The sequence below is a fragment of the Entelurus aequoreus genome, linkage group LG01 (genome assembly GCF_033978785.1).
Source record: "Entelurus aequoreus isolate RoL-2023_Sb linkage group LG01, RoL_Eaeq_v1.1, whole genome shotgun sequence".
Lineage (NCBI taxonomy): Eukaryota > Metazoa > Chordata > Actinopteri > Syngnathiformes > Syngnathidae > Entelurus > Entelurus aequoreus.
Genome location: NC_084731.1, coordinates 24,045,421 through 24,066,746, shown reverse-complemented (window position 1 = coordinate 24,066,746; position 21,326 = coordinate 24,045,421). Strand labels below are relative to the sequence as shown.

Genomic DNA, 21,326 nt, shown 5'->3' with positions numbered 1-21,326 from the left:
TCTCCTCTTTTAAACCGTTCAATTAAGTGTGAATATTATTAATTATTAATAATAACAGAGTTAAAGGTAAATTGAGCAAATTGGCTATTTCTGGCAATTTATTGAAGTGTGTATCAAACTGGTAGCCCTTCGCATTAATCACTACCCAAGAAGTAGCTCTTGCTTTCAAAAAGGTTGGTGACCCCTGCTCTTTAGGGTTCATATGTTTGTAAATCTGACTGTGATGAAGTCAGTGCCTCACCAGCCATGAACCTCACCGCACGTCACTGGAATGTTGTCTGTCTATCTGTGTTGGCCCTGCGATGAGGTGGCGATTTGTCCAGGGTGTACCCCGCCTTCCGCCGGAATGCAGCTGAGATAGGCTCCGAAAGGGACAAGCGGTAGAAAATGGATGAATTGCCATTTCTGCGTTTGAAGCATTTGGACGTATCGGCCACCGTAAAAGGCAGCGGGTCTATTTTCCCCTCTAATAGCAGCGTTGTACCCGCCCGTCCATCCCCCACCCCACCCCGGCCCCGCCGCCCTCTGCTGCCTTTGTTCTCCTCCCACCAAGCGGGAGCAGATGGTTCTCTGCTTGGCTTGGTGCGGGCTGACAGACAGCTGCTCTCCGCCAATAGGCTGCCCGGGAATCAGCTGACTGGCGTGGTTAGCGCCAGGTGTTTTTTTTTTAATCATTTTTTTTGTGTTTTTTTTTTTTTTTTTGCTTCTGTCGAAGTGTTAGCAGGGTGTCAATTCGCTCGGTGAAGGCTAGCAGCAGGTCGGCTCGTCTCTCCGCCGACCACCGTGCATCTTTTCCGGCAGCAGCGGTGGAGGAATACACGTTTATACCCGGCTTTATTTTTGGACAACAATTACAGTATTTATTGTTGTTTCGACGAAGGATCTACGCCTATTAATGACATTGACATGAAACATCAACAAGGTGAGACCCACTGGAAAAACACCTGCTTTTATACACATTTTGTCTTTTTTTGGACTTATTTTAAATGTTACTAATGGCGGGGAGTGTCGGACACAATGTGCTTATTGTAACTAAGCACTTTGTTTATCTCCCCGTGCTTTTATTTTGGACACACTCAAGGGCATATAGCGACCAATTTACGTCAATAAAACCATTATCCGATTTCATAATTAGACTTACCGAAAGTCCAAAAGGTTCGCCATAATAGAGAATATTATGAAATACGTCGAGGCAGCAATGCGTCAAAAACTAACTTTGATCTCTTTGCGGCGCCGGGGGCTTGTACGCATGCGCAACATCGGCTATATGTGATTTGCATATTAATGTTTAAAGTGAATATGGGCAGATGTCTTCAGCTTCACAACAAGTGCGAGGAGGAGTTGCCTTTCTTGGAGATGCTGCACTGGGAGATGGGGGTGTGTAGGCAGGGGGTCCATTGTGGATTGTGCTGCTTCTTGCTGCAGCTGTTACACTATTGTGATAGAACGCAGGTGTCAAACTCAAGGCCCGGGGGCCAGATTTGGCCCGCCACATCCATTTGTGTGGCCCCCGAAAGAGTGGAAATAATATGTGTAAATAAAGTGCCTTATCTTTTTTTAATAAATGTATTAAAAAAATAAATGCACTGCATACAATTACATATTACCGTATTTTTCGGAGTATAAGCCACACCGGAGTATAAGTCGCACCTGCCGAAAATGCATAATAAAGAAGGAAAAAATCATATATAAATCACACTAGAGTATAAGTCGCATTTTGGGGGGAAATTTATTTGATAAAACCCAACACCAAGAATAGACATTTGAAAGGCAATTTAAAATAAATAAAGAATAGTGAACAGGCTGAATAAGTGTACGTTATATGACGCATAAATAACCAACTGAGAACGTGCCTGGTATGTTAACGTAACATATTATGGTAAGAGTCATTCAAATAACTATAACATATAGAACATGCTATACGTTTACCAAACAATCTGTCACTCCTAATCGCTAAATCCCATGAAATCTTATACATCTAGTCTCTTACGTGAATGAGCTAAATAATATTATTTGATATTTTACGGTAATGTGTTAATAATTTCACACATAAGTCGCTCCTGAGTATAAGTCGCACCCCCGGCCAAACTATGAAAAAAAACTGCGACTTATATTCCGAAAAATACGGTATATGTCCAGGGTGTACCCTGCCTTCTGCCCGAATGCAGCTGAGATAGGCTCCAGCACCTCCTGCAATCCCAAAAAGGGACTAGCGGTAGAAAATGGATGGATGGATGTGTGTATATATATACATACATACATATATATATGTATATTATGTATGACAAAAATAAATGTACTGCGTAGAATTAAATATATTTACACTTTAACCATCTCTAATAATAAAACCAAATATATCATATACATTTGAAAACAATTTTATCATTCAAATAAAGATAACTACTTAAATATGTGCTTGACTTATGATTTCAAAGCAAGTAATCCAACAAACTGTTCCTGTAAAAATTTTACAGTAATATTTTTTTACAGTAAAATCCACTTTCAATTTAGAGTAATAATACACTAAAAAAACTTAAATTTTAAAGTACCACTGATAGTCACACACACACACACACACACACACACACACACACACACACACACACACACACACACACACACACACACACACACACACACACACACACACACACACACACACAAGTTGTGGTGAAATTACTCTCTGCGTTTGACCCATCCCCTCGTTCCACCCCCTGGGAGGTGAGGGGAGCAGTGAGCAGAAGCAGTGGCGGCGCTCGGGAATAATTTTGGTGATTTAACCCCCAATTCCAACCAAATAAAACACAACAACCGTGTATTTTACAGTATAAAAAACTTGCATGAATTTGGTACCGTTTTGCCATTCCATTTAATTTAATTCCATGTATTTTTTATTTATTTTCTATGCTGTAAAACAAAAACAAAAAAACCTGCAAATATTACGGTAAAATTGTGGCGACTGAGCTGCCAGTTTTATACAGTACAATCTCAAGATTTGGTTTTGTACAGCGTACGTAAAAAAAGACACGTTTTATATATACACATTTATATTTATATTATTTTATATTTATACACATTATATTTATTTTTATTATTGTCTATTGTGAGCGAACTGTGGTGTTGAATTTCCCCCAAGGGATCAATAAAGTACTTTCTATTCTATTCATACTGTATATTATTCACTGGTAAAAGTGGCCCTCTGAGGGCAACCGTAACTGCGATGTGGCCCTCAATGAAAAAGAGTTTGACACGCCGGCAAGGATGCTGACTAGTATCCACCAATACCGGCACCAAAATGTATTTCGATGCTTTTCAAAATAAAGGGCACCGCAACAAATTTCACTAGGAACAGATACATGTTTCGTATTGCAATCAAATAACCATGTTGGCATTAAATAACATAGTAAACATACTAGACAACTTCTCTTTTAGTAGTAAGTAAGCAAACGGGTTACAAAAACTACTAATTTGGCTGCTGACTTATGCAGTATATTGCAGCATTTCCGTATTATTTTGTCATAATTATGAGGGACATGTGGTAGAAAATGGATGGATTCTACTGACAGCAGTCATTTTCATGAGATTATTTTCTGATATAAGTGTTTTGACCCCTTTATGATTAAAATAAAATCAATTTCATGACTAATTTTAGATTTTTATTTTTATTAAGGATCCCCTTCAGCTGGTTGCCTCAACAACCCACTAGTCTTCCTGGGGTCCACAAATAATATAATACTAATATACTTGTATTGTTTGTCTGGGTGGGGTTCCTAGTCTGGAAATAATTTATACCCCTTTCAGAAATCACATTTAGTCCCCTTAAAACATTCTCATGTTGCACAATGAGATGTAAGCATGGGATAAAGCAGACCTGGGCAAATTAAGGCCCAATTTTTTTTTTAGACTATAAGATGGAAACTGTAGCTGCCATTATGATGTGCAGTGATGTTTTTAAATTACCGTAAATTTCTGAACTATACAAAGTATTTTGATGGTTTGAATCTGTGCTTTTGCATGATATACTAGATACTATGGTAATCTACGTCACAGCAGCTCAGACGGGGCACCATGCAGTGGGTGGGAAGCGTTTCCACAGAGTGTTTCCAGAGCGGCCAGCCTGAAATGCGAGTGTCAAGGACAGACGCAGAAGGAGATTTTTACAACGAAGTTCTAAAGCTTAGTGATATCTCAGATACATCAGATTGTAGGTGGGTTTTTTCTTTACCCTTTGCGTTCATATTTTGCGGTGTTTGTTGCATTTTTGTTGCGTTTCGCTTGATTGTAAAATATGTCGATCGAGAGGGGGTGTGACGTTCATATGTTGTCAATATTCAGTGTTTTATCGTTCATACTTTAATATTGTAAATCCAACATTCTTTATTTTCATGTACATTCTGGGTGTCTCATTCAGTTAAAAAAATGTACAATTCCATTCTGTTTTTTTAAGGCATTCAATCAGACATTATTTTGAGGTTTTGTATTAGTGTTCCTAAAAATAGATATACTCGCCCACAGACAAAAAATTTTTTTCTAAATTCGGCCCCCGATTTACAATACCGTAATTGCCCAGGAATGAGACAAAGTGTATAATCATGTCACTTTCTGTCTGTAAAATATATCTTTTCATGAGCATTTCTGTAATCTAGTAACATCATTTCATGATTAATATACATACATTTACATCCTTAATACATGACAGTAGAATAGGCACACATCTGATTGAGGAGTCATAGTACAATGACCTGGCATTTACACTTTATGTGGTGTTGGAGGTGTCCGACTTTTTGTGTGGCCGTAAAAACATCAGCAGCTAAGTGCCATGAGTGCGTGTTGGTGCAAGTGAGAGAGAGAGAGAGAGAGAGAGAGAGAGAGAGAGAGAGAGAGAGAGAGAGAGAGAGAGAGAGAGAGAGAGAGAGAGAGAGAGAGAGAGAGAGAGAGAGAGAGAGAGAGAGCAGCTGCTGTTGTTATGACAGATGACTGAGTTGGTTAAAGTCTGGTTAATATAGCAGAAAATGACCAATTTTGCTAGATATGTGTTTTTTTACTAATGTTTTTGGTGTGGTTACGGCCGAATATAAACTGTTTTGTTCAATAAAGTCATCGATGGAATTCCTGTCCTATAAGAAGCGTCTCAACAGACGTTACAACGATCGAACGGTGTTGACGAACATTGTTTTATCTGTTGTTGGCCGCTTGTTGTCACCTGTCACTCACAGAGTTGCATTGCAAAAATTCTACAAAACAAATTGTGTTAATTTCGTGTAGAGTTCAGATTGGATTTTATTTTGTGCGCGGCATAGTTGCTGTGCGCAGAGGGTTATTAATCCACTTGTTCATTTTCTGTTAATATCTGATTATTTTCTGTATTAACATGTTTTATCTACACTTCTGTTAAAATGTATTAAGCACTTATTCTTCTGTTTGGATACTTATCATACATTTTGGGTGATACTACACATTAGGTTACTCATCCAATACCAAGTAATTACAGGATCATACATTGGTCATAATTAAAGTCCTCCTGTGTCCAGGGACATAATTACTTCGTTTATAAACAATGAAAAAAGACAAAAGATTTTGTAATATTAAAAAATATCGATGTCATTATTGTAGTGTCGACTATAACGGGTCTTGTACTTGGTGTTGTTAAAATCGATATTTGTGTATATTCACCCGTTTTTTTACATTCTGGAGTGCTATCTTGTTGTTAGCGTTTAGCTTTTGTTTCCTCCTACGGCGTGTCATGAAGCATATTTAGCTATTCCCTGCCTTTCAGGGATGATACTTAAATATCGTAGTTTTTTTGTCGCCATGGAGGCCAGGAATAGTGATTTAGAAGTAGCTAAAATCACTGCGTGGACGGACGTTAGCCGCTAGCTAGTTAATAGCAAGCTACTAGCTAGCTATGTGTTAAAGCACTGCTTGAAAAGCGGCGCTTCAATGTTTATGGCTCCACTTTTATTGTTAGTTTTAAAACCAAAATATGTCAATTCTCCTTTTGTCTCAACACTGTTTCTGCTTGCAAGTGGTCTGTGCATGTGTTGATGTTGAGTCACGACATGTGTCTCAGCGCGCCGTCAGACGCATGAAAAAAAAAGTAACTATTTTTCAATGGCAGTTAAGTATCTTTTTTCAATTTATTAGTACTGCGGTACTTTATTATTAATGGTATATCATACAATGCTACTCGTATCCTTACTTTCAATGGCACCCATGTGACGAGTGGAAGGGTGATGATGGGTTCTTTTTCAACAGGTTAGTTGTATATCCTGGATTAGGATATTTGTTACTATGCCATGGCCTTTTATATTGGAGGTGTTCGTTAGCGTTTTGATTGATTGATTGAAACTTTTATTAGTAGATTGCACAGTACAGTAAATATTCCGTACAATTGACCACTAACTGGTAACACCCGAATAAGTTTTTCAACTTGTTTAAGTCGAGGTCCACGTTAATCAATTCATGGTAATCAATGTTGAATTTGTGACGTGTAATTCTCTGCCGAAACACTGGAGGTGGTGTTTCCCATAGAGACAACTCCTTTGAGAAACCATTGCCGACTATTTTTTATCGTTATTAGTTCCTTATAGAGATGTCCGATAATATCGGACTGCCGATATTATCGGCTGATAAATGCTTTAAAATGTAATATCGAAAATTATCGGTATCAGTTTCAAAATTATCTGTATCGGTTTCAAAAACTTAAATGTATGACTTTTTAAAACGCCGCTGTGTACACGGACGTAGGGAAAAATACAGAGCGCCAATAAACCTTAAAGGCACTGCCTTTTTTGTGCCGGGCCAGTCACATAATATCTACGGCTTTTCACACGCACAAGTGAATGCAATGCATACTTGGTCAACAGCCATACAGGTCAAACTGAGGGTGACCGTATAAACAACTTTAACACTGTTACAAATATGCGCCACACTGTGAACCCACACCAAACAAGAATGACAAACACATTTCGGGAGAACATCCGCACCGTAACACAACATAAACACAACAGAACAAATACCCAGAACCCCTTGAAGCACTAACTCTGACGGGACGCTACAATATACACCCCCCGCTACCCCCTCCCCCCATCTCAACCCCGCCCCCCCAAGCCCGCCCACCTCAACCTCCTCATGCTCTCTCAGGGAGAGCATGTCCCAAATTCCAAGCTGCTGTTTTGAGGCATGTTAAAAAAAATAATGCACTTTGTGACTTCAATAATAAATATGGTAGTGCCATGTTGGCATTTTTTTTCCCCATAACTTGAGTTGATTTATTTTGGAAAACCTTGTTACATTGTTTAATGCATCCAGCGGGGCATCACAACAAAATTAGTCATAATAACGTGTTAAATTCACGACTGTATATATCGGTATCGGCTGATATCGGAATCTGTAATTAAGAGTTGGACAATATCGGAATATCGGATATCGGCAAAAAAGCCATTATCGGACATATCTAGTTCTTTACCATCCTTTGTTGAAATAGAGGTGTAACGATAGGACAACGTATTATCACGGTTATTGTGACCAACATTATCACGGTTATCGTTATAATTGTGGGATTGTTGAATGTGCTCGAAAAGTACTTATACACACACTGAAATATTTTAACTAAGTTTGAAAAAGAAATGAATACATCGACATACATTATACTTACTTGGCAGAAGAAACATAAAATATTGTTCTGGCTACTTAAGAGCCAAATAATTTCTATTTGAGAGTTTTTCCGTTGTAATTTGTAAAGGTTTTAGAGTGTTTTTTTAAAATGATAAAGGCAAAAATTATAGTATAATTATATATTTCCGGTTAATGTGACATCATGGGAGTTAATTTTCCTGTGGGGATGAAACTAAATGAACATTTCATATTAGAGTTAGTGACCAAAACGGTTGTCATTATTATTGCGGTATTGTTGAATGTGCTCAAAAAGAACTTGTACACACATTGAAATCTTTAGTTTTTTTTAAAATAACTAAAATATATCAATCAATCAAAGTTTACTTATATAGCCCTAAATCACGAGTGTCTCAAAGGGCTGCACGAGCCACAATGGCTCAGATCCCACATCAGGGCAAGAAAAAACTAAACCCAATGGGATGACAAAGAGACGCCTTGGAGGGGACCGCAGACGTGGGGACCCTGTTGGAAAGCCAACTATTTTCCATATTTTGTGTTTCTTATGCATGACTAATCAAAAGGGTTCTGGCGGGCTGAATATGTCCTACTCTGTTCAGCAGTCCCTTGAACGCACCGTAAAAACACCTCTCTGTCTTATTCCTCCAAGTATAGATGGATTACTCTGTGCTACGAGAGCACAGCTTGTAGGTTCCACGTGTACAATTGAATAGCTTAGTTGCTCAGACAGTAATGTTCTTATACAAGTTTATATTGGAGTATGTCGTTTCTGAATGGGGAAAGACGTTAATGTCTCTTGTATTCATGTTAGCATTTAAGTTAGCAGGCTAGTGCCAGTCTGTCCTTGAGTTTATCAAAGTGCGGCTAACAATTCCAGTTTTTGATCATTTTAATTTAAAATACTAACCATGGAAAGTTTTACCGCTGTTATCATTGATACTGTTTATCATTACATCTCTAATAGATTCGAGAATAGATTGATCACCCTGCACAGTCTGTATTTCAATGTGCACAATTAAGTAGCTTAGTTCCTCAGTCAGCAATGTGTTTATATAGGTTTAGATTGGTGTATGACGTTTCTTAATGTCTCTTGTATTCATTTATTTTAAATTGTATTTAAAACTATGATACTAACCTTCAGGAGTTTTAACAGCGGTTTATCATTTACACTGTTTTTCATGACATCCCTACTCGTCAACTATCCATTAGCGTTGTTAGTTTCTAAACTTCCTTTTGACGCGAGCGAACAACGGCAATTAAAGAGCGATAATGAGTGTTATTGGAGCCGTAACTAATCAATGTGTTATCGGAGATCCGAGGAGAAGGTGTCAGCGAACTAAATAGGGAGCTTCCTTTGGGAGGCAGTACTTTGATCTTGAACTTCATCAAACAAAAATGTAGCTTTTCATATTGCAAATAAATCAACTCCAACATTAAAATTATTAAACTGCGAAACTTTAATCGATTTTTGTGTAAAATAAGATTTTATATCTACATGTATACCTAATAATATAGGTATAAATACAAACCCCAAAACCAGTGAAGTTGGCACGTTGTGTAAATCGCAAATAAAAACAGAATACAATGATTTGCAAATCCTTTTCAACCTATATTCAATTCAATAGACTGCAAAGACAAAATACTTAACGTTTGAACTGGAAAATGTTGTTATTTTTTGCAAATATTAGCTCATTTAGAATTTGATGCCTGCAACATGTTTAAAAAAAGCTGGCACGAGTTGCAAAAAAAGACTGAGAAAGTTGAGGAATGCTCATCAAACACTTATTTGGAACATCCCACAGGTGAACAGGCTAATCGGGAACGAATGGGTGCCATGATTGGGTATAAAAGCAGCTTCCATGAAATGCTCAGTCATTCACAAACAAGGATGGGGCGAGGGTCACCACTTTGTGAACAAATGCGTGAACAAATTGTCCAACAGTTTAAAAACAACATTTCTCAACCAGCTACTGCAAGGAATTTAGGGATTTCACCATCTAAGGTCTAATATCCTCAAAAGGTTCAGAGAATCTGGATAAATCACTGCACGTAACATTGAATGCCTGTGACCTTGGATCCCTCAGGCGGTACTGCATCAAAAACCGACATCAGTGTGTAAAGGATATTACCACATGGGCTCAGGAACACTTCAGAAAACCACTGTCAGTAACTACAGTTCGTTGCTACATCTCTAAGTGCAAGTTAAAACTCTACTATGCAAAGCGAAAGCCATTTATCAACAACACCCAGAAACGCCGCCGGCTTCGCTGGGCCCGAGCTCATCTAAGATGGACTGATGCAAAGTGGAAAAGTGTTCTGTGGCCTGACGAGTCCACATTTCAAATCGTTTTTGGAAACTGTGGACGTCGTGTCCTCCGGAACAAAGAGGAAAAGACCCATCCGAATTGTTCTAGGCGCAAAGTTCAAAAGCCAGCATCTGTGATGGTATGGGGGTGTATAAGTGCCCAAGGCATGGGTAACTTACACATCTGTGAATGCACCATTAATGTTGAAAGGTACATACAGGTTTTGGAGCAACATATGTTGCCATCCAAGCAACGTTATCATGGACGCCCCTGCTTATTTCAGCAAGACAATGCCAAGGCTCGAGTTACAACAGCGTGGCTTCATAGTAAAATAGTGCGGGTACTAGACTGGCCTGCCTGTAGTCCAGACCTGTCTCCCATTGAAAATGTGTTGCCTATTATGAAGCGTATAATACGACAACGGAGACCCCTGACTGTTGAACAACTTAAGGTGCACATCAAGCAAGAATGGGAAGGAATTCCACCTGAAAAGCTTCAAAAATTGGTCTCCAAATATTGGTTCCCAAATAATCAATCTATGTTTGTGTCTGCAGCGATCACTTTGTAAAATGTTTGTTTGAACATTTGATTTGTTTGAGAAACTTTCTGTGATGCACTCTAGAGTTTATTCTCGACTATATTAATAGTGTTTGAGACCAGAACTACACGTAAAGAAAGGACAAGATGCCTAAATATAACTACGAAGACCTGGCTGTGCAAATAAACTAACGTCATGTAAAGTACAGTGTATCGTCATTGTCCATTTTCACAGCAGAAACTAAAAGCTTGGTTGTGGTTGTGCAGGAAAGCCAGAATGTTTTATTCGACACAGATGACCACATTATAGCGTATTTTGTGCTACATTATTTGTTAGCGTCAATAAAATATCCTTAATAGTATTAATGAACTAGATAAACACATCTCTCGTAGATTCAACAGCATATACTGAATATTGATATCGCTCGCAAACATTGCTGAACAACAGGGACATCTTTAGCGAAATGATGTGATAACAATAACTTTACACCATGAAAACAACTGCTGACAGAGATGAGACTAATATTTGTAGCAGGAACTCATTAGCGTCACGTTTACAGCAGCACAGCACTCAATGATATCAATCAAATACGTTACTTACCGATGCATGAACAAGTCCAACATTGTATTTCACAGATGAATGCCTAATTTGTGGACCTTTACAGATGTAAAGACATGATGTATCTCTAATCTTTCCTTCTTTATGTCCTTTTGAGTCTCAAAGGATGTAACGTCTTGGTGATGATAAATGGTTTAAATCTTTCAATAATAATTTTTCTTAAGAGTGTATAAATCCACCCCATCCAATTTTGTTCATGATCATTTATATGTCTGCCTCTAAACCAGGGGTGTCAATCTCATTTTAGATCGGGGGCCACATGGAGAAAATCACGGCACGATAACTTAAAAATAAAGACAACTTCAGATTGTTTTCTTTGTTTAAAAATAGAACAGGCACATTCTGAAAATGTACAAATCACAATGTTGTTGGGTTGTTTTTACACTTACATGTTGCGGTTAGGGATGTCCGATAATGGCTTTTTGCCGATATCTGATATTGTCCAACTCTTTAATTACCGATACCCATATCAACCGATACCAACCGATATCGATATATACAGTCGTGGAATTAACACATTATTATGCCTAATTTGGACAACCAGGTATGGTGAAGATAAGGTCCTTTTTTTTTTTTAAATTAATAAAATAAAATAAGAAATAAATTAAAAACATTTTCTTTAATAAAAAAGAAAGTAAAACAATATAAAAACAGTTACATAGAAACTAATAATTGATTAAAATGAATAAAATTAACTGTTAAAGGTTAGTACTATTAGTGGACCAGCAGCACGCACAATCATGTGTGCTTACGGACTGTATCCCTTGCAGACTGTATTGATATATATTGATATATAATGTAGGAACCAGAATATTAATAACAGAAAGAAACAACCCTTTTGTGTGGATGAGTGTGAATGAGTGTAAATGGGGGAGGGAGTTTTTTTGGGTTGGTGCACTAATTGTAAGTGTATCTTGTGTTTTTTATGTTGATTTAATTAAAAAAAATAAAACCGATACCGATAATAAAAAAACGATACCGATAATTTCCGATATTACATTTTAAAGCATTTATCTAGTTACATCTCTAGTTGCGGTTAATAGTATTCCATCTTTATTTGTCGTTATTTATACTTTCTGAGTACATTATGTGATAATGTTCATCAGTCAACTCATTGGTGTTAATTTTCAATCTATCACGATAAAAAAATATCAAAATCAAATTACAGGATGTTATTTATGTAGTTTGCTCATTTTCCTCGACTAATAACATCATGTGGTTAATTTTTTTTACACATGTAGCATAATCTACAAAGATACAAATAATTACTATTATGACATCTAGTGGACACATTAAGAACAGCAGTTTCTTTCATTCAAAAATTTCGGCTCATTTTTATACTTAGCAAACTCACCCCGCGGGCCCGGATAAAACCTGCTCGCAGGTCTGATACGTTTGACACCGCTGCTCTAAACCTTTGAAGATACGGCCAAATTTGCACGGATGCAGATGAATAAACAGTAGCCTAATGAAACTCTAGCGCGCCACCTGAAACCCGGAAGTGACCCTAGGTCACGTGATTGCCACCCAACAACAGTTTATCTGCGGTTGTTGTTATTTTTTTACCCCCCAAAAAGAAAAATTTTATGTTTTTTTTCCAAATGTGTTTACCACAGAAGTGTTTTACTTTGAACCATGATGAAACGTGTGTGCTTAGCAAGCAGGTGTCTGTATTTATCACAATGTAAGTAGACAGTGGCGCTCATGGGGGCTGGGACCTATACTGCTCCAAGCGGCATTTAGTCCGTGTGGGCGTAAGGCATAGAGTGACTACAATGGCGGGGGCGCGGGGACTGGTATATTGAGCTAAAGCCTCTGACCATTATTCATAAAAGAAAGACTAAGGCATTAGCCCCTTTGTCCTATGTGGGCTAGAGGTCTCAGAGACAACAGATGTAGTCACAATCCACTACCAGGGATCTCCTTAGGCATCATTTCACCAGTGATTCAAACGGTTAAACACTGATGATACTTTATAATCTCAAGGCAGTGTGTGTGTGTGTGTGTGTGTGTGTGTGTGTGTGTGTGTGTGTGTGTGTGTGTGTGTGTGTGAGTGTGTGTGAGTGCAGATGTTTGACCTTGATATGTCAGTGCCATCTGGCTCGGCTAATTTACCTATGCTGCTGTTGGGTTTCTGGTAACAGGTGTCTGTATGCATGTGAGTGTGTGTGTGTGTGTAGTCGGACCATGCAGTTTTGTTTTTCTTTATCTATTGATTACATAGTGGATGGTGACAGCATGAATGATTATAGGATTTCGAAAAAAAAATTGTAAATTGCTAAACAATGCCAATGTCTTTGCGGATCAAAACTATTTCTCATCTGTATCCTTTAGTTGGTCCATCCTGACACTCTTATGCTACATTTACACTGCAGGGTAGAATGTCCTATTATGATTTTTTTTATGTACCGTATTTTCCGGACTATAACCCACTACTTTTTTGCCCGAGCATTGAAATGTCCTGATCCGTTGCCCGGATCATGTTTTGTTTAGTGTTTGACTCCTTTAGTTCTCTTTTGAGCACCCCTGGGTTTGTGTTTTAGTTGCCATGACTGCAGACTAGTTTCACCTGCCTCTGATTAATGTTCGGGACGCTCACCTGCTCCTGGGCACTAATCAGAGAGCTACTTATTTCCTGCTTTTCGCCACACTCAGTCTGGCTGTCTTGTTTGCTTTACGCAACAGTTACGTTTGATGAATTCTTATCTCTATGATTCTTGATTCCGGTTTATATGCTAAGCTTTCGCACTAGATAGTTCCTTTGCTCCCCGTGTATTTTATATGATTTATGAGGAATAAATCATATTCTTACCTGCACGCTTTCCGGAGTTCCGTCTGCATTTTGGGAGAACGCATTACCACGCAACCCAGACGTGACATGACATGACTTATACATGTCTTATACAAAAGGTGCAGCTAATCTATGGATTTTTCTTCGCTAAAGCTAAATTATGGAATGGATTAAGCAAAGAATGTACCAAAATTATCCACTTTAAGAAACTGTTCAAACTCAGTGTTGTGTCTACACAGCACAAGGAAGAAGACTCCTGATAAACATCTTGAACCTTATTAAAAAAGGAGAACATCTTACTGTATTTTTCGGAGTATAAGTCGCTCCGGAGTATAAGTCGCTCCGGAGTATAAGTCGCACCGGTCGAAAATGCATAATAAAGAAGGAAAAAAACATATATAAATCGCACTGGAGTATAAGTCGCATTTTTGGGGGAAATGTATTTGATAAAACCCAACACCCAGAATAGACATTTGAAAGGCAATTTAAAATAAATAAGAATAGTGAACAACAGGCTGAATAAGTGTACGTTATATGAGGCATAAATAACCAACTGAGAACGTGCCTGGTATGTTAACGTAACATATTATGGTAAGAGTCATTCAAATAACTATAACATATAGAACATGCTACACGTTTACCAAACAATCTGTCACTCCTAATCGCTAAATCCCATGAAATCTTATACGTCCAGTCTCTTCCGTCAATGAGCTAAATAATATTATTTGATATTTTACGGTAATGTGTTAATAATTTCACACATAAGTCGCTCCTGAGTATAAGTCACACCCTCGGCCAAACTATGAAAAAAACTGCGACTTATAGTCCGAAAAATTCGGTAATCATCTCAAAGAATGTATAAAGTCATCAATTACCTCTCTGTTTTGTTTGATCAGCTGTTTTACCACCATGTTATATGCACTCTTTTGAAACAATTAAGGTATGTAAATAAACATTTACAAAGTCTATGTAAATACCTAATTTCACAACATAGCGGACGGTATATATCTGCGGCTTATATTGTGGTGCGACTAATATATGAAAAAAAAATGTATCCTGTAAAATTTAGTGGTTGCGGCTTATTAACAGATGTCGCTCTTAGTCCGGAAAATACGGTAATCGTTCACATTGCAAAAAAGATGCGATGTCAAATGTGAGCACAATCTGACCCGCATGCAGACATATGATGTCATGACGTCACACGTGCTGCAGACATATGATGTCATGACGTCACACGTGCTGCAGTGTTTACAGAAGCAAACACGGCTCCAATTCTAGTAGGTCTCAGCTCCTATCTCAAAACTGCCTTAAATTGAGCTACTTTTACTGCCTAATCCAGAATAATACAGTAGCTATCATAATGTCTTGTACAGTCCTTTAGCTTGAAGAAAAACAGATCACTACATCCCTGCATCACCAGTGCCACTCCTGTACCCAGTGCCATAGGGAATCCCGAGTATGGGAGGTGGCCACTCCTGTCTTCTCTATGCTGTTGCCAGGCAGGTTCCATTCAGACAAATTGGTCAGCTCTCTTGTTGGAAAGCCTATTAGGGTCTAGCTGATTACGTTGACCATAATGCTTTGACAATGGAGACATGGGCCTGTGAAGGCTCGCCTCCTTTAGTAAATACACCTAATTGAGTAATGGGATCTCTTAAGTGTTGCTCCTGTTAATACAAGCACATGGATTTGTTAATGATGTGCTGGTAAACTAATCCTGTTTGTTAGAAATTTGGGAGGATAACGTTGTTGCATAGATACAGTGTGTCTGTTGAGTGTTTGCCTGGGGGAAACAAATATTTGCTGGAGATTTAGTATTTGGCTCTGATGAAAGTGTGACTTTATGAAAACATCTCACACTACACATTATTTACTGTAAGTGATAGGTTTCCAAATTTCCAATTACTTCCCAAATCCCAGTTGTTATATTCCAATTACCTTAGCTTTATTTTAAATGTGTATTACACATCAGACAATTTGTGCCAACTACCTGACATTCGATGTAGTATTTGAAGTCCTAACCTCATCGTGAACTATTGAGTCTGAATTAGATTTGTGGAAGGTTTTAAAAATGTTACTTCTGTAACAACTGTTCTCTGCTAAAAACTTTTTGTCCTGAATTCCAGACACTGAAGTTCTTGCATAAAAAATCGTAGATCTGCATCTCTTCATTGTGGTTCACACTAATGCCTTGTTTTGTTTAATGATGTTCGAAAAGTTAATGATCAAGTCTGTATGGTCCTGCTGGATAGATGAAAGCTCTCCAAGGAATTTCATTCATTTTCCAAGTAGTTCACAGCAGTGTTTTGTGCTTGCGTCGTAATGAGCTAACTTGCACTTTCAAAACTGTTGATGCTGCATATAATTTATAGACTCACAAGGAAACAGGGAAAGTAATTGTTCTCTTTGGTACCTAATGATATGTTATGATTTACTGATTTACACATTATATGCTTGCCTATTCATTCAATGTGTAATTGAAGCAAAATCACCACAGTGTGCTTGACACAATGTTCTATAATGACAAGCATTTGTCTTTTCTTTTTCAGATTATTCTGCTACATAATCCTTCTCTTCATCTGGCTTCAGCTCCCAGTACTTTCACTCAACTCAGGATCCAGTAAAAGATCTGGTTGATGACTGTTAGGTCCTCTTTCCCGAAGTCATCTGCCCCTTAAACCGTCCTTCCGCAGCATGGCTGAATGGAGGTTAGGTTGCTTTGGTCCAGGCCAGATGTTGGCCGTACTGATTGTGGTATCAACAAGGATATCCTTTGTCCAAAGCAATGATTGCCCCCAGCTTTGTGTGTGTGAGATCCGGCCTTGGTTCACCCCACAATCAACATACAGAGAAGCTATCACTGTAGACTGCAATGACCTGCATTTGACACGCATCCCAGGAAACCTCTCGAGTGATACTCAGGTTCTTCTTCTGCAAAGTAACTACATCGGAAGGACCAGTGAGGAACTGGAGCAGCTTTTCAATTTAACTGAGCTGGACCTATCCCAGAATAATTTTAGTAGCATTCAGGATGTTGGCCTCATCAATATGTCCCAGCTCACCACACTGCATTTAGAAGAGAATCAGATCACAGAAATGCCTGATTACTGTCTGCAAGACCTCAACAATCTACAAGAACTCTATATTAACCACAATCAGATTAATACTATTTCTGCAAAAGCTTTCTCTGGACTCCACAATTTGCTGAGGCTTCACCTAAACTCCAACAAGCTTAGGACCATCAACAGCCAGTGGTTCAAAACAACGCCCAATCTTGAGATCCTCATGATTGGGGAAAATCCTATTAGTGGAATTACAGATTTTAACTTCAAGCCCCTGGGTAATCTAAGAAGCCTGGTCCTGGCAGGGATGGATTTGACAGAAGTTCCTGGAAATGCGTTTGTGGGACTAGATAACCTTGAAAGTCTCTCTTTCTATGATAATAAGCTGGTTAGAATTCCTCAAAAAGCCCTTCAAAAACTACCTAACCTCAAGTTCTTGGATTTAAACAAGAACCCAGTTCACAAGATTCAGGAGGGAGATTTCAAGAACATGCTAAGGCTAAAAGAGCTGGGTATAAACAACATGGGTGAACTGGTTTCTATGGACCGCTACGCTCTGGATAATCTTCCTGAGCTCACTAAACTGGAGGCGACAAACAATCCCAAGTTTTCCTTTATCAACAGTCACGCCTTCCATGATGTCCCAGCCTTGGAAAGTTTAATGCTGAACAATAATGCCCTGAATGCCCTCTATCAGACCACTGTGGCTTCTCTCCCCAACTTGCGTGAGATCAGCATCCACAGCAACCCTTTTCGTTGTGATTGCGTTATTCAGTGGATGGCCATCAACAAGACTACTGTTCGTCTCATGGAGCCTTTATCCATGTTTTGTGCCATGCCAACAGAGGTCAGGGGTAGGCATGTGCAGGAGGTTCTGCAGAAGAACTTTGCAAACCAGTGCTTGCCAATGATCAGCCATGATACCTTTCCCAGTCACTTCAACATAGACATTGGTACGACTATAGACTTGGATTGCAGAGCCATGTCCCAGCCTGGACCAGAAATCTATTGGGTGACACCGACAGGGAACAAGGTCATGATCGGCACGCAATCTGATAGGTACAGCCTCAGCAGTGAAGGTACCTTAAGGATTTCTCATATTCAAGTTGAGGACTCTGGCAGGTACACCTGCGTGGCTCAGAATTCAGAAGGCGCCGACACGAGAGTGACAGCCATACGGGTGAACGGCACTCTGTTAGACAGCACTCAGCTTATGAAAATTTATGTCAAACAGGCAGAGTCCCACTCAATTCTCGTCTCCTGGAAGGTAAACTCGAATGTGATGACCTCCAACCTCAAGTGGTCATCTGCCACCATGAAAATAGACAACCCACACATCACATACACCGCTAAGGTACCTGTGGATGTACACGAGTACAACCTGACACATTTGCAACCAGCAACAGAGTATGAGGTTTGCCTCACCGTCTCCAACATCCACCAACAAACGCAGAAGTCGTGCGTGAACGTGACGACAAAACAAACCACCTTTGCTGTTGAGGTGTCCGACCAAGTGACCAACAACGCTCTGGCGGCGGTCATGGGGACGATGTTCACGATCATCAGCCTGGCGTCCTTGTGCGTGTACATTGCCAAGAGGTGGAAAAGGAAAAACTACCACCATTCCCTAAAAAAGTACATGCAGAAAACCTCGTCAATACCCCTAAACGAACTGTACCCTCCGCTTATCAACCTGTGGGAAGTGGACAATGAAAAAGAGAAAGAAGGCTCCTCTGAGAGCAAACCCAGCCAGGTGGACACCACACGCAGCTACTATATGTGGTGAGAGCCACCACTCCTTTTTCCCCGACAGACATTCGTCAAAGCACATAGGGTATATGTGCATGTAAAAGTAAACTACCTTATCTTTTTTCATACTTGATTTGTTTTCTTTGGTTTCTAAAACATTTCAGTTCCTTAGTTCTACACATTGCCTTTTTCAAACCATGTCTTTTAATGACAGGCACTGGCAGCTTTCTTTGTCTTACTGAATAAAGTAGACACTCTGTTTTATTTTTAGTCCAGGTTATGAGAACACAGCATGAGTATTGTCACAGTTTCAGTAGACATGTGCTAATTCACACACTTTTTAACTCGTTTCCCTAGCAGGAGTGTTAGGAAGCTATCTTTCTCTTGTAAAGCAGTTTCACTGTTGTGCACTGAAATATATACACTGACTTGTCCAACAATACAAATGTAAGCTGACAAAGTATGTTTAGACTTTATATACTATCGAACAACGTTAGCGGGTTTTAATGTAATGTTGTATCAACGATTTCCTTTCGTTTTTTGTACATTGATAATCATGTTTGATTTAGACTTTGCAAAGCAACTACTGTAAACCAGCAATAGAAACATGAATGTTCCAAATTAGGTGAATTGATGTAATCTAAGGCTTTCTACATTTCTTTGATATTTCTTACCTTACTAGAATGTTTACAATCACTTGCTTTTTGTGGTTTACACACAAATATGTTGTTTATTGGGGAGCAAATTAAATAAAATCTTTCAGCTTATTTTTAAAAACCCTGATTGAAAACATGACTTTTTGTTCCGAATGCACCACACTGCTGATTAGTTATAAGGTTCTTTGGGTTATGGTTGGATGAGCGCACACGTTTTACATTTATTCATGTTGAAATGATAGCTGGAGGTGTTAGAAAAACAACCCAAGTGTTGATTGAGACTTGAGAACTCGGGCTACACTATGTACGCCTCTGCACAGCAATTATCAAAGAATAATCAAAATTTGAGTCCAGGCAGAGGCAGAGTTTGCCACAGAATATTTTAATGTACTGCTATAGAACTCCGGGAGATGACATCATGCAAAATAAAAACACAGGAAAAACATAGTTTGAGAAAGTTTGTCCGTGTTGTTTAAAGCTACGGTGTGCCAGAAGGCCACAACAAACCAGGAGATGGGAAGGGGAGAGTGTTTTACCGCATTTCCAAAAATCCCGAAAGACGACACGAGTGGATTACCTTCGTAAAACAAGCTAGAAACGAGCGATAAACTGACAAAGTCGTACGTTTTGTTTGGGGGTTGTGTTTTTGTTGTTGTTGTTTTTTAATCAAGCATATCTATCTGGCTGTGAGTGTGGGATTGGAAGTGCAAATTAAGGGCCTACCAACCGAGCCACGCCGCCCCAGCAACTTCAGGGTTCCAGGTTCGATACCTGCTTCCTTAGACTTAGACCAGGGGTGTCCAAACTTTTTCCTCTGAGGGCCGCACACGGAAAAATTAAAGCATGTGGGGGCCATTTTGATATTTTTCATTTTCAAACCATAACAAAATATATGCATTTTTTATTTATTTTACCTTTACGGGTCCCGGGGACCATAAAGGGTCTCAGTCATTAAAATGTTAAAAATAAGTCAGATCATTATTTTTTTTAAATTATTTAGCGCTTACAGTAAATCTCTATATCAACTTCAAGTTGATATAAAGTAATACAAATTTAAAAAAATGTTGTATGGCTTTTCTGTCAAAAACAACTTAGTTTTTTTTATAGTAAAACTGAAATATGCAGTATTTAGTAATTAGAGCCCTAAAAGATCAATAATGCAGGACACCATTGATTTTAATTATTTCATATTTTTGAGTAATCACAGTGAAAAGATAAATAAAAAATCTCTAAATATATTTGGGATCCAAAAGGTGCCCCACTCATAAAGTGATACATTTTTATTAGGTTTTTCTTTTACTTTCAACACTTAAGTTACGAGATCAACTTCAGATATATCTGTCGATTTTATGCTGGAGCTATTATTTTGTTTGTTTTATGCGCTTTTGTCAAAGAAAACTTTGATGTTTTTATATGGCTACTACACAATATATGCAATATTTACCACATAAAACATTTTAAAGTGAAATATTTGAAGTAATTGGAGCCCTGAAAATAATTCATTATAACATGGATTTTTTGTCATTATTTTTTTTTTTTGAGCAATGGCAAAAAAAGAAAAATGAAGAAAGACAAAAGAAAAAAAAAACAGCCTGTATGGCAGCTTTTGTGTAAACATTGCAACTTTTTCTCGTTAGATTTCACCTCATTCCACTTTTTTTATTGTTCTTTTTTATTTTTACAATAGTATTTCCAGAATGTGTGGCGGGCCGGAAAAAAATTAGCTGCGGGCCGCAAATGGCCCCCGGGCCGCACTTTGGACACCCCTGACTTAGACAAACTATATTGATCCACAAGGGAAATTGTTCCACACAGTAGCTCAGTTACAAAGGATGGAAAGGATAATGCAGGTACAGTATATAGTAGACTAAAAATGGACCATAACATGTGTACATACATATTATATATATACTGATATATTATATTATATTGTTATATAATATTTAACAAATCCCAATTACCATGTACAAT

At 38.5% G+C, this 21,326-nt stretch overlaps 1 protein-coding gene across 1 annotated transcript; it reads left to right on the top strand.

Annotated features, from left to right (window-relative positions):
* Positions 1–714: 714 nt before the first annotated feature.
* lrrn1 (leucine rich repeat neuronal 1) lies at positions 715–19,485 on the top strand. The gene is made up of 2 exons (XM_062046047.1): positions 715–922; positions 16,438–19,485. Exon 2 carries the CDS (start codon positions 16,583–16,585, stop codon positions 18,734–18,736), a length of 2,154 nt encoding a protein of 717 aa, XP_061902031.1. The 5' UTR covers positions 715–922; positions 16,438–16,582; the 3' UTR covers positions 18,737–19,485.
* The last annotated feature ends 1,841 nt before the right edge of the window (positions 19,486–21,326 follow it).

Bases quoted from the DNA above. Each gene is read 5' to 3' on its own strand.
- lrrn1 (XM_062046047.1), top strand. From the start codon at position 16,583: ATGGCTGAATGGAGGTTAGGTTGCTTTGGTCCAGGCCAGATGTTGGCC.